General features: G+C 40.7%; 1 protein-coding gene across 1 annotated transcript in view; it reads right to left on the reverse strand.

The window, feature by feature from the left end:
- The window catches only part of RAB31 (RAB31, member RAS oncogene family), a gene marked incomplete at its 5' end in the record, with an annotated part of 33,459 nt that overhangs the window by 12,598 nt on the left and 7,568 nt on the right, over window positions 1-13,293 (reverse strand). Inside the window, 2 exons of the mRNA XM_009875537.1 lie at window positions 2,174-2,280; window positions 4,140-4,199. Coding sequence (XP_009873839.1) covers window positions 2,174-2,280; window positions 4,140-4,199 — 167 coding nt within the window. The remainder of the gene's footprint in view (window positions 1-2,173; window positions 2,281-4,139; window positions 4,200-13,293) is intronic.

Genomic DNA, 13,293 nt, shown 5'->3' on the forward strand with positions numbered 1-13,293 from the left:
ACGGTTGTAGAGATCACAGAATCAAACCAACCTGAACCAGGCCAGCTTGTCTCTCTAACATTCAGCAAAACAACCGCAAAAGTTTTACAAAAACAAAGAGAAATTCCAAAAATGCACACAAACAGCAGCTTGCTCTTGTGTGCTAACATCACCTTATTTTTAAGTTCTCTGTGCCCAAAGGCATGTGTATTTCCTACTCATTGGAAACAATCTGATAAACTGATGATACATTTCACCTAAAATCATTTTACCAAAGCAAATCTGAAGACATAAAGCATCCAAAGAACGCATATAGCTGTATGTATTGCATAAATCACCACATCTCTGGAATAACTATGAAAATATATGATGTATGATAGCCCGCTCTCTATTTTTCCACCAGTATCTCTTTAGCTGGACAGGACTAGATGACTTTAGAAACAAAAAAGGCTGGGGGATGTAGAAAAACATTCTCGAAACTATTCCTAATTACGGGGAGAAAAAAAGCTCCTTCCTAAAAAAAAGAGCAAGAAACATTAGCTCACAGAGGACAGTGAGGACCATGCATACTCCAGAACATTTTCTGTGCATAGATTTGCTGTACTGGCTGAACAGAGCAAGAATCAGTAATCAGTAAACAGGCAGTGTTTGAGAATAACATAGTGGGAAGATCACAGTCGCTCTGTGAGGAACACCAGCATTCTCACATTTCTGGGATGTAGGCTTTTTTCAATGTCCCCAAGTTAACCTGCCTCTGGTGAACAGCATTTAAAAGCTTGCTGCCATGGCAAATGCTACCAAAAGCAGGAGCAGGGCTGGTTATAGATTCATTTGCAACTGGTGCCCTTTGTCACAATCTCCAAATTTATTACTCTCAATTTAATCGGATAAATGCATTGTTGGGAACACTTATGCAATGAATTTAGAAAGTGACTCTCAGGAAAACTGAAAACTCCAATTTGTGCTAACTGGCTTTTGGTTTTATTTTTACAACCATCTTTTCCTCTTTGTTTTTCTACTTCATATTTGGAAACCTTTAGTTTTGTTTTATAGGACTCAGTTTTGCCAAGTTGACAAGCATACTGCTACATCACATAGGAGATGCCAATTTACAACCTGCGTCTCTGATTCTTAGCCCACCAGAAATAAGGAGTCTTCTATCAACAGGGCTTCTTGAGGTCTTACAAAAAGCAGTGACTCACAGTTTTGTGGGGGTTCATGGCTGACGGAGGTGTGTGGGAGGAAGAAAAAACCTCACACAGGTCCAATCTTTGTATATGCCTTGACTCAATAAAGCATCACGTCACTTACTTAGTTACACATGTGCTTCAGGGCTCAGGTGATCCTGGGCCAAAGCAATGATTATAAAACATGGGGCTATATTTGAATAACCATAAGAGCCTATTAACTCCTAAGAAGAAAACATCAAATATGGAAATATGGCCACTGAGTCTGTATTTAAAGCAAGAAATGACAGTCATGGACTAACACAAAGGATCACTACTATACAGCAGAGTGTGTCTCCATTTCCAGAAAGGACAAATGGAAATCCAGAATAAAGTTAACAAGCAGAAGAGCGACTCTAGCTTCACTCTTATCCCAAATAGCATCATCTCAGCTCTTTTGCAGGAGAGCAGATTCAGCCCTCTCCTCTTTTACCCACAAGGCTCTTTGCTTGAATGTAGCTGAGAGAAGTTTTACTTAAGGTTATGCCCCTAAACAAAAAAAAAATACTAGACGTAGAAAGTGAGAGTTTGGGGGGGGGGAGGGGAAGAGTTTCAGTTGTCGCAAAGAGCTAAGTATAAGTTCTCAAAGCTTCTCTGTGAAGAACGTTATCTCAGGTCTACCCTTCCAGCTTTATATTGCTGGTTTTGCTCATCATTCATCTTTTAACATGAAGGGAAGGAAAAATAGGGAATATTTTTCCATTCCAAATGATTCAGCAACTAAACGGTGTAGACTGTACAAATACACAAGAAGGGCAGTAAAAGAGAGGATAAAAAAAAAAGTACATAATTCAAGTTGTGCTGCTGCTGGTGAGGTTGTACCTCAGTAGAACCACTGGTGTTAGGAAAGACTCAACACAGCTGACCAAAATTATATACTATTGTAACAATGAAACAAATTGGTTGCCCGAAGGAAGAAAACAATATGGTTACTGGAATCAAAGCAGCAACAAAAATGGATGTATTACCTGATATCAGAAAGATCACATTTGTTTCCAGCGATGGCCATTACAATGTTTTCAGGACCATGTTCTTTCAGTTCTTTCACCCATTTCTTCAAAGTATGAAATGAATCCTAAGTCAGAGAAGTAACAAATAAGCTAACAGCCTAGCCTCCGTTGACATATTTTCTTATTTTTTGAAGTTACACGGATGCAGCTTACACAGTATTAATGCAATAATAATTTTATAGATCACAAGACCAGAAGAAGATCACCGTATCTATGTAATCTGCTTTTCAAACTTTAGGTTGTAAGAGACTTCTTCAAATTAGTTCTTGAACTTGGACACTTTCACCACTACCCCCCTTCAAAACAGCATTGAATATTTCTCTTAAATTTTCACTGATGAAGAAACTACGACAGCTCTTTTAAGTTTGTCTAGTAGCTCATTTCCCCCACTTTTAATGAGGGCTTCATTTGTCTAATGTCAATTTCTGCCCAGTGGGCTACCATCTCAACCAATGTCATATTTTTGGTAACATCCAGGAGAGCTTTCACAGTGATCCTCCTCCCCTCTGCATGTCTGAATCTGTGACCTGGCAAACCTCAATTTACTCCTTAAGAAACCAAAGAGACAGGTGACAATTCACTTGCCTTTTTCCTTCCAGGTACAAAGTTAAAACATTTTTGATACTACTACCTTTTCATAGTAATTTTTTTACTTCTTTACACTAATGAACTAATAGCATTAATATCACTTTTGTTCCTGGAGATTCTAACCGTAACACATGGCTGAAATCATTACTGAAACTTGAAGTGAGCTCCCAAATATGTTATAAATAATCTCTTACCCTTCAGAAATGCACATAAGAGTTGTGTCTAAATCAGCAAGGGCTGTATCACTGAAGGAAGAGCGCTATCAGACATTTGGAGGAAAAAACCATCCATTCTGATTTAATGATCAGTGCTGCATACTAAGCACCACAAAGTGAAATGCACATTGGTCTTTCTCCCCTATTTTCCCTTGTTTATTCTGAGAGCTGCTCCACATAAGCTGGGAGAAAGGTTGGCAAACCAAAATTCTATTCTTACAACGCATTGCAAGATCAACTGTAAGATATTTAAATTAAAAATAAGTATCAACACAGCACAATGCACTCTTACTCATCTTTTGTTGGCAAATTAGCAAAGGAGAACAGTACTGCTGTGTGACAGTGGCCACCATCATCAGCCACAGACCATTACACTAATGCACTGGAGAACCAACCCAGGCCTCTCAATCTAACAGTAAATAATTCAATTGGCAGGAAAGGAATAAAATGTCAGTGAACTGTCATGACCATCCATCCATTAACACCTCTTTTAACTCAGCTTTATCAGCAGGGGTTTCTTTCAAAAGCAGCTAGAACCTCCCAGCCTCCTCTGTCTGAGAAATGAGCCAGAGCAGTTTAGGATCTGAAAATACAATTTTCACTCCAAATGAATAATGTTGAGACAAAGGTCAGAGACTTATTAATTCATTACTTGTTTCAAAGCTAAGACATGAGTCTTGCAATGCAAACATAAGATTATATGCTTAGCTAAAAATAGTTTTAAAATCAGTAATATGCAAAGAGCTGAGTTTCTGTTCACTTGATAAAGTAGCCAACTGCTTTTTGTAACAAAAACTCAATTCCATACAGAGAATATAGGTGGTGGAAGGGGTATTGCAGGATATTACCCTTTCTACTTAGCCGGAGGAAATCGAAAGAGACTCACAAAATGCAGTCTCCAACTGAAGTTTTAACAACACAGAAGCAGAACTTAATATATTTAATTTTTTAAGGTAGCTGGATGCTCCCATCCAAATCTATACAAACTACCAAAGTACATAAACCCCATTGACATGAATAGGGATTAACATATGAATAGTTCTTGCAGTTGTGGGTTTTAACTCTACCTCTTGCCCAAGTAGAGAAGCCGACACAGGCAAAAAGCATACATGTGGTCTTACCTGTTTGGTGATATCATAAACTATCACAGCTAGGTAGTACATTGGAGCCAAGGAATGAAACTGTTAAAACAGAATCACAGAATGTGTTAATCCCCCCCCAACAAAAAATATCATTGACAACTCTGAATTATCATACGCTTTGCCTGGTCAAAGACTTGCCATGGCAGGACCACTGACTTTCTTTCATCCTTTAGAGAAGAGATCTCTTCAGTAGTTGCCCATCTCTAATCCTCCTTAAATGCCAAGGAAGCAGAGCTTCCTTATCTCCTGCTGTTCTTCATCCCTCTGGATGTATGCCATCAGCACTTACTGACTGGTTCAATGCACACTCTTCCATCACAGGGCACGGACTCTGAGGACAAGTTCTGACAAGATGATCACCTACACTTGGAGGTCTAATCTGACAGCATATAGGCCCCTTCCCCTGTCAAACCACAATATTTTGCTTTGTAGGTGTAACAGACTGGATTCAGCTTGGGTTCAAGTTTTATAAAACATTGCAAACGACTTGGATAAAATTAACTTGCCAGAAAGCTCTGAACATCTGTCATCTTTACTTATCCTATACTACAACAGGTATTTTGAACAATACAAGCTCTTGTAATTTAAGTTACTCCTCAGCTTTTTGTTTCAAGAGAAATATCCTTTAAGACAAAAATAAGCAATAAATACATTTATTATAACAACAGATTGCCAATGAACAGCCTAATTTTCATAATTTACCATGACTAAGCAGCTGATGTAGAATTTCAGCTTATAATTACACAGAGAAAGGAAGTCAAATAGCCTTTCTGCTGATTCAACTAAACCTAGTCTTAAGCAAACCAAAAATAATTTTTCTTAGAAAATACATTTAGTCTCACTGTACTTGTACAGTCATCTTACAAATTTTTATTTGCTAAATGATCTGCAAAAAAACTTCATGTTAAGCTGCAGCTAACAACTGAGGTCATCTCCTACATTAAATACACCATTAAGGCAGGGTATGCCTTAGTGAATCCATGCCGAGTGAATGTGCATGGATCCATGTGTTACACTGCAAACCTCTGCAGATTTACTGGACATATCTTCTTTTCAAAATTGAACTGAGAGGCTGGACATTTAGACTTAGCAGCCTCCACACTTCTTGCTGTTTCACATGCAATCTATAAATATGGTTATTTTTGTAACAGTGGTTAGGTTGCCAGTTTGTAAGCTGTTTATCACAAATCACACGCTCCAGCTCAAGGTCGATACTTTCTCTTATAACAGTAAGGATGCACAGCAGCAGTGACAGATGGCCAAGTGCTGAAGTGTTTTGGGGAGCGAGGCAGGTGGGAGAGCTCATTAATAGGAGAAAACAGCAGGAAGGAGGATGAGAAAAGAAAGAGGAATCAGTCAAGAAGTGTGGTCTGAAGAAAAGAGATCAGCCAAGATCCTGAGGCATTTGGGAAGACATGTACCTTCTGGGCTTTTAGTGTGCGGCTTTATTACTTGCATGTTTAATGCATTAAACACTTTCCAGAATTTTTAGGTTTCCAGATCATGACAGAAATTTTCAGTGTGTTAGAATAGATTATTACAGCTGGGCAGGACCCACAATGATCATCTAGTCCAACTACCTGACCAACTCAGGGCTGACTGAAAGCTAAATCATCTTATTAAAGGACATTGTCCAAATGCCTTTTAAACACTGACAGGTGTGGAGCACTGAGCACCTCTCTAGAAAGCCTGCTCCAGTATCCAACCATCCTCTCTAGTAAAGAAACATTTTCTAATATCTGGTCTAAACCTCCTCTGGTGCAGCTCTGAACCATTCCCCACATGTCCTATCACTGAATTCCAGGGACAAGAGCTCAGCACCTTGCTTTCCATGTCCCCTTCTCAGGAAGCTGTAGAGAGCAATAAGGTTGCCCCTCAGACTCCTTGTTTCCAAACCAGACAAGCCCAAGTGGGACAATCTCCTCTCTTGACCAACTGGTCCATGCCATGTTTGATGCACCCCAGGATGAGCTTTGCCCTCTGGGCTGTAATGGCACACAGATGACTCCTACCGAGCTGCTGCCGACCAGCACCCCCAGATCCCTTTCTGCAGTGCTGCTTTCCAGACAACTCCTCTCAATTTATACTTGTGTCCAGTGTTACTCCATCCTAGATCCACAATAGAGCACCCCACTAATCATAGCCCACACCATCACCCATAACCCAATGCTCCCATCTACCTAGATCCCTCTGCAAGGCATCTTGTCCCTCAAGACAGTCAACAGCACCTCCCAGTTTGGTATCATCAGAAAACTTGCTAATGGTGCATTCAACTCCTGCAACCACATTGTTAATAAATAATAATAAAACTATTAAAAATTGTGGCAAGAAATGCATTGGATGTCTCTGCTTTTTCTTCATTCCTATTTATCAGATGACCATGTTCAACAAGTATCCATCCAACGTTCTCTTTAGTCATTCTCTTGATACTAACAAGCTTTAAAAAGCCCTTCTTGTTACCTGACACAAGACTGGCTGGTTTTGACTTTAATTGAGGTTTGGGATTTTATGTCTTCTTCCTACGTAAATGAACCCCAGGCCTGTACTCTGCCCCTGAAGCCTGACCTCATTTCCAGAGATCATACGGTTCCTCTTTCCTCTTGAGCTCCACAAGAAGTTCCCTGTTCAGCCAAACTGGTCTTCTGTCCCACTTGCCTGACTTGACGCTGTGGACTTGCCTGGTCCTGTGCTTCTAAGGTGGTTCTTAAAGACTGATCAGCACTTGTGGACTCCTAAGCCCTCAAAAGCAGATTTGGAGGGTATTCTGCTAAATAGCTCCCTGAATATCTTAAATTTTGCTCTCCTGAAGTCCAGTGCAGCAACTCTGCTGTTCTTTCTTCTCATTATACTCAACCATTTCATGATCTCCGTGGCCAAGGCAGCCACCTACCACCACATCCCCTACAAGTCCTTCTCTATTCACAAACAGCAAGTCCAGGAGGGCACCTTTCCTACTTGGCTCACCAAGCGCCTGTAACAAGAAGTTCTCTACTACAAACTTCAAAAATCTCCAAGAACTGATCATCAGCATGTGTGTTGTGTTAAAGTAGCCTGAAAACTAGGGACCAGGTAGATAAGACCTTTCATGGTGTGTGCACACTCCTCCCCATCTGTAAACTCATGGACACACGTGCTTATTTGGTTTTAATCCTGATTACACGGTATTCAAGAATTTACAAAGAGCTCTCAGATAACAGTAATCACACTTCACAGGAGCCATGCAGTTAAACTCACATGCTTCAAATTCCTTCATTACTGGCCCAGCACACTGAGAATCTGTACACCGTCTTGGGAATTTCTCTCCTTTTTCTTTTGACCAGATGACAAGAACTCTTGCCATAATAGCTTTTTCATTGAAGAATACTGCCAGTGTTAGGGCCAGAAAGTAAAAATAAAAAATAAAAATTAATAAATAAATAATAATAAAAACCAACCACACAAAAGCAGACCTCATTCACTGGACAAGTAGAACTAGATGCAAACTACCATTTTTGAGGTAAAATTAATTTTTATCTGGATATCTGAAGCAGCTTGTTGTGTATTAGACTAAGCTCTAGCCCCAACTGAAAGGAAGGGTTAGTATAGCATGGCTGAGAAAAAGGGCAGAAGGACAGGAACACTAGAAGCCAGATTCACATCGGTTTAGACCACACTCAAATAGCTCTGCGCCTGCAGGATGATTTTGTGCACATCTCTACTGGTACGGTCTACTGCTAACTGGCAGTTTTACCCTCTTTTTCCCTATAATGGAAGCAATAATCATTTTAAATCATTGCAGGTAATACACAAAAGAAACACAAAAACTTCTTTTGAAATAGTTTTGGAGATTTAATTATTCACTTCAACAGTGGTTGCCATTCAGTAACAGAAATGCCAAACCATGTCAAACTATGTTTGACTCCCTCCTTGTGTCAAGAATCGTAAAAAGCAGTCACCAGAGGCACAGCATGTTGGAGGAATGTAGTTCCTTTGCTATTTAATACAAAATAATCTACTTAGAAATTTCAGTTCCTCCCAAGCTTGGAAGGAGAGAGAGCAAGACCACAGCAACCTAGGCTTGGAAAAGCAACAGTCTTTGAAAAGGATTTAGGTTTAGGAATTGTTGTTAAGACGTAAGTATGCCCTCCCTAATCTACTGAAAATCCATATACTTGCCTAGCTGACAGGACAGCTATTTCCTCTTTCATGATTCTATAGAAATATATTAGCTATAAGGGCTTGTAAGGGGAGAAAATATTTCATCCATATCTGGACATTTACCTTATGATTTTTTTCTTTAAAATATCAAGTGATAAATTTTTAGCTGGCATGTGAGCTTATATTCCTATTTGGATAAACCTTACACTCAAAATTTCACATTTTACATTGGACAAAGTGACCAAAATATAATTACAGAGCATCTTAATGCACTTTCCTGCAGTCTGTGAGGAAAAAAAAATAACACAACATACTTCGAAATTGTTAAATAACAACTGAAAGTACACTAGTAACTATTATCACAGGCAAGTATCAAATAAAGGCAAAACTAAATCCTCTTTGTCATTCTTTTGTACAGTCTAATAAACAAACAGTATGTCCTAGTTGTAAGAAATCACTACTGTCCACAAGAAAACAGGAAAAGGCTCTTTGCAACACCAAACAAATCAAGAGGGGTTGAAAGATTGTAACTCTTGAGTAAGTTCTATGATCTAAAAACAGACTCCAAATGAATGTGTTTTATGAGCATAGATTTTCTAATATCACAAAGATACTAGTACAAATATTATGCAACCAATTACATTTGTTTATGCTCTTTTTTTTGCTGTGGGTTTAGGTTTGTGGGTTTTTTTCTTTCAAATCTGCCCAAAAGCAAAGTCTTCCTGAGCTTTTTTCTGACCTAATTATTCTAAAAAAAGAGTCACACAAAATTAATTAAAGGGATACAAAATACTAATGTGCACATTTTTCATCTGCCAAGGACCAAATGTGGGACAGATGCCCCAAACAAGCGACATACAAAAAAATCTGCTCACAAAATTAAATCTCATGGGACTATCTTCTGTATTATAAACGACAATGTCTATAACCTTGATTTTATAACTCCGTATTTCTGTTACCAGTAATTCCCAAGAAAATTAGGAGAAATAGGAGCAGTTTGAGATTTGGCATGAGAACAGCTCTGCTTCTTGAGATGGACCACCTAAAACACTCAGCCAGCTCTGCCACAGGGACACCCAGATCACAACCCCAGCTTGCTGGCGAGTCAGCCCCTCTGTAACCCACAGCCAAGAGCAGTGCTCTGGCAGATGCCAGCCCTGCCTGCAGCAGCTCACGTCACCTTGGGCAAACAGGGAAACATAGACCCGAAACAGTCATCCATCAGCTTCCACCATCACAAATAACCACACTCCAAACCTGCTGCAAAAGGTGATCGAAGTCCAGCCTAATTTTTTTTCCATTGTACTTCTACAGGAATCATACTATTTTGATGATTAAGTTCTGAATTCCTAATTACTAAATTACTTGTAATTTACTTGCACCCGGCAAGCATCAGTGCTTGCCTGGATTTGAAATACAAACACAGAGCAGTCTTGCAGTCTTAACTTTGCCAGTCTGCTAAACTAGGCTCTTCCAGTCTGAAGATAATGTAACGGAGAGAAAGCAGGGTCTAATCGCCTTTTTCTGCATGTGGTCCAGCTCCAGTTCATTTTTCCTGACTGCTGGTGGCCAGGTTTGTATGCAGCACTCCAGACATAAAACAGCCTAAACTGCACTTCCCCTAATATATAACACACTCCTCATGGCTGCATCATACACACGTGATCATCCTTTAACCAGTAAATACATTCACAGGTTTTTCCGTGCCCGTTTCTGAAAAAAATCACAACTTTAGAGCACACATTTTTAGTGGGAGCCAAAAGGTAAAGGGACTTGCTACTTATACTAATGAATTTCATCCCCACCGTTTCCCACCATGTCCTTCTAGGCACCAGGAATATCTCCCATCTTTGTATAATGAGTAAACCATCATTAGCAGCTTGTCTACTGTAGAAATTTAGAAGTCCTCTCATTCAGTATCCACAAAAAGTTTGCTTATCTGCAATTACTGATCCACTTCATCGCTTATTAGGCCTGTTCTGCTTTTGTAGGGGTTGATAAGTTGTGAGGCTGAGGTTGCTAAACCATGCAACGCAACACAACAGTTAAGTTGTAGGAGTACATTTTTCAGTTCAACAGCTACACCCAGGCCAAAAGGATCATCCAAAACAAGAAACTTATTTTACAAAAGACATTACAAAAAACAAAATTAGTGAGCTGTGTAGTTTCACACAGACTTTTAAGGCCCTCTTCCTTAGAGTACGACAGACAGCATGCCACGACCTACACACTGTGTACAGTAAGTACTGCTGCAACTGGGTTCAGAGCACCTTTGCACCCATGCTTCTCTACCAACACTTGCAGTTCATCATCTCTGCCACTAAGGAAGAAGTGAAGCCACATGTGCATTACGAAATTTCCTCTGAAAGCAGGTTCTTTCTCTCTCAGAATCTGAATAGAAACTGCCCAACCTTTACAACTGTAGAGCTCTGCAGCACAGAGGATAAATCCAGTCTTAGGTAGTACAAATGCAAGTTTAGCATCACTAGAGTTGCTCTTGTTGATTCCACAAGTATTTGGGGATTCTGCAAACCCTCACCCAGACATCTCACTGAAGCCAACAGAAGCTCTGTCCTTGCAAAGGGCAGAAAAATGGGGCCAACTTGGTTTGAAAGTTCTGTAGTATTTTGCTGTTTTCTGTGCATCTCATCGTGGAGGGGTGTATTTGGTTGTAGGTAATGCTTTTTGCATTTCCTCTGTATTAATAGTACACAATGAAAACACAATATAAACACAATGAAAACACAATGGCAGCACAAGGTAAATCACATCTGAGCTTTGGTGGTGCAAGTCTCTTTACTGTGTCTTATATAATGCTGGTTTAGAAAGCAAAACAAAGGCCATATAAATACAGAAGTAAAAAAACCTACCACTCCCACCTATTTATCTAGAGGCTGACAAATGCTGTTGAAGACAGTCTGGATTCATTCAATCTGCTAGGCACACCAGGGAATGCTAATTCATGTCAGCAGCTCTTTGCACCATCCTGTAGAGCTACACCCCAGAATTGGCTTACTGCCACAGCAGGGCTGTCTCTTCCAAACTCCATAGCTAAGAGAAAAAAAAAAAAACAACACCAAAACCAAACAAAAATACCACACGCACACAAAAAAAACCAACCCAGAGCTTCTCTATTGCATGGCTTTTACCATCCTAGACTGCAAAGAACATCACTTGTTCTTGCTGCAAAAGGGTTATAATTCTGTCTACAAGCATAGCTCAAAACGGTAAGGATGCACAGAGCAAGCAGCATCAGATCGGTTCTCAGTGAGTGTTATACACCTTCTCACATCAAGGGCTGACTCCAGCTAAGATTTTTCCACGTGGCACCTTTTCAAGCATTTGCAGGTGCCTTAGCAGCCCAATATCTGCTTCCTGACAGCTGTAATCATTTGACTAGAGTTCATCCCCATTCTTAAGAAGTTGCTCCCTCATTTGGTACATCATATCTGAGTGGCCAAGACCAAACTACTTGACTCAGAGATCATAAATCACAGAATTATTTGGACCTTAAAGATCACCTAGTTCTAACCCCACCTCCCACTAGACCAGGTTGCTCAAAGTCCCATCTGACCTGGCCTTAAACACTTCCAGGGATGGGGAATTCACGATGCCTCTGGGCAACCTGTTGCAGTGTCTCATCACCCTCATAGTAAAGAATTTCTTCCCAACAGCTAATCTAAAACTACTCTCTTTCAGTTTTAAGCCATTACCCCTTGTCTAATCACTACATGCCCTTGTAAGCAGTCACAGAAGCACAGAATTATAGAATGTTAGGGGTTGGAAGCGACCTCTGAAGATCATCTAGTCCAACCTTCATCCCAGCATACCTAACCACTACACCATAGCCTCAAGTGCTAGATCTACTTTTTTTTAAACACCTCCAGGGTTGGTGACTCCACCACCTCCCTGGGCAGCCTGTTCCAGTGCCTCACCACTCGTTCAGTAAAGAACTTCCTCCAAATATCCAAGTCCCTTCTCTTCTCCAGGCTAGTCCCCCTTGAGGCATTGGAAGGCTGCTATAAGGTCTTCCCAGAGCCTTCTCTTCTCCAGGCTGAACAACCCCAACTCTCTCAGCCTGACTTCACAGAAGACATGCTCCAGCCCCCTGATCATGTTTAGGGCCCTCCTCTGGACTCACTCCAACGAGATCCTTACCTTTTCTTTATCTGGGGGATAAGGACAGCCACAGCTTGTGGCTCTGCTAGCTGCTTACATGTGCAGGCACTGACATAGCTCTGTACCTTCCCTTTCCTACTACACACTCACCTTCCTAGACTAGGACATTCATGCACCTCAGTCCTCTCATTCAGCAGTCCATTCCCAGCCCTTCTGCAGGTGATCTTGGATGTCCTGTTTCTCCTGTCCTTGGCCCCACCTGCCACATCACTTCCATAAACCCCTTTGGTCCTGTCTCAAAACCACCTGAAGAACATTCCTCTTCACACTTTAGCCCCCATTTCTACAACCCAAACCACTGAGGTTCTCCTGGTGAAGTGTTGTATAGCAGTGCCAGAAATACATCATTACCAGCTTGTTTAGGAGAGCTGCCTTAATTGGTTCCGTATATCAGGTAAGGACTCATGGGGAAGAGTCAGAGGTTGCCAACACCGTGCCTGGGTTGCCCGAGCTCATTGAAGTGGTCTGTGAAGCATGAACAGTATCTAATTCCACAGTTTAGGAGCCTCTACTTGCCCAAGTCTGGGCATTTACATGCCCCGTTCCCATCACCTTCGAGGTGGGGACTGGCAACAAACAGAAAATCGAGGTGTGGAGAGAAGCAAAGGCAAAAACCAGAAGTGTCAAATAGATTATCCTGACACATAAGCTTCTCACACAAGAAATGGCACAGAGCGGGATATAAAATTCCTGACATTCTCAGCTGGCAAAGAGCAAATGGAAAAATGTTATGCATGAAAGCCACGATCAGATAACATTTAGCATTTTATAACCTTGAGTAGTTTTAACTACATGATTGTAGGCTGAGGTTCAAGTG

The sequence above is a fragment of the Apaloderma vittatum genome, unplaced genomic scaffold, assembly GCF_000703405.1.
Source record: "Apaloderma vittatum isolate BGI_N311 unplaced genomic scaffold, ASM70340v1 scaffold11858, whole genome shotgun sequence".
NCBI lineage: Eukaryota > Metazoa > Chordata > Aves > Trogoniformes > Trogonidae > Apaloderma > Apaloderma vittatum.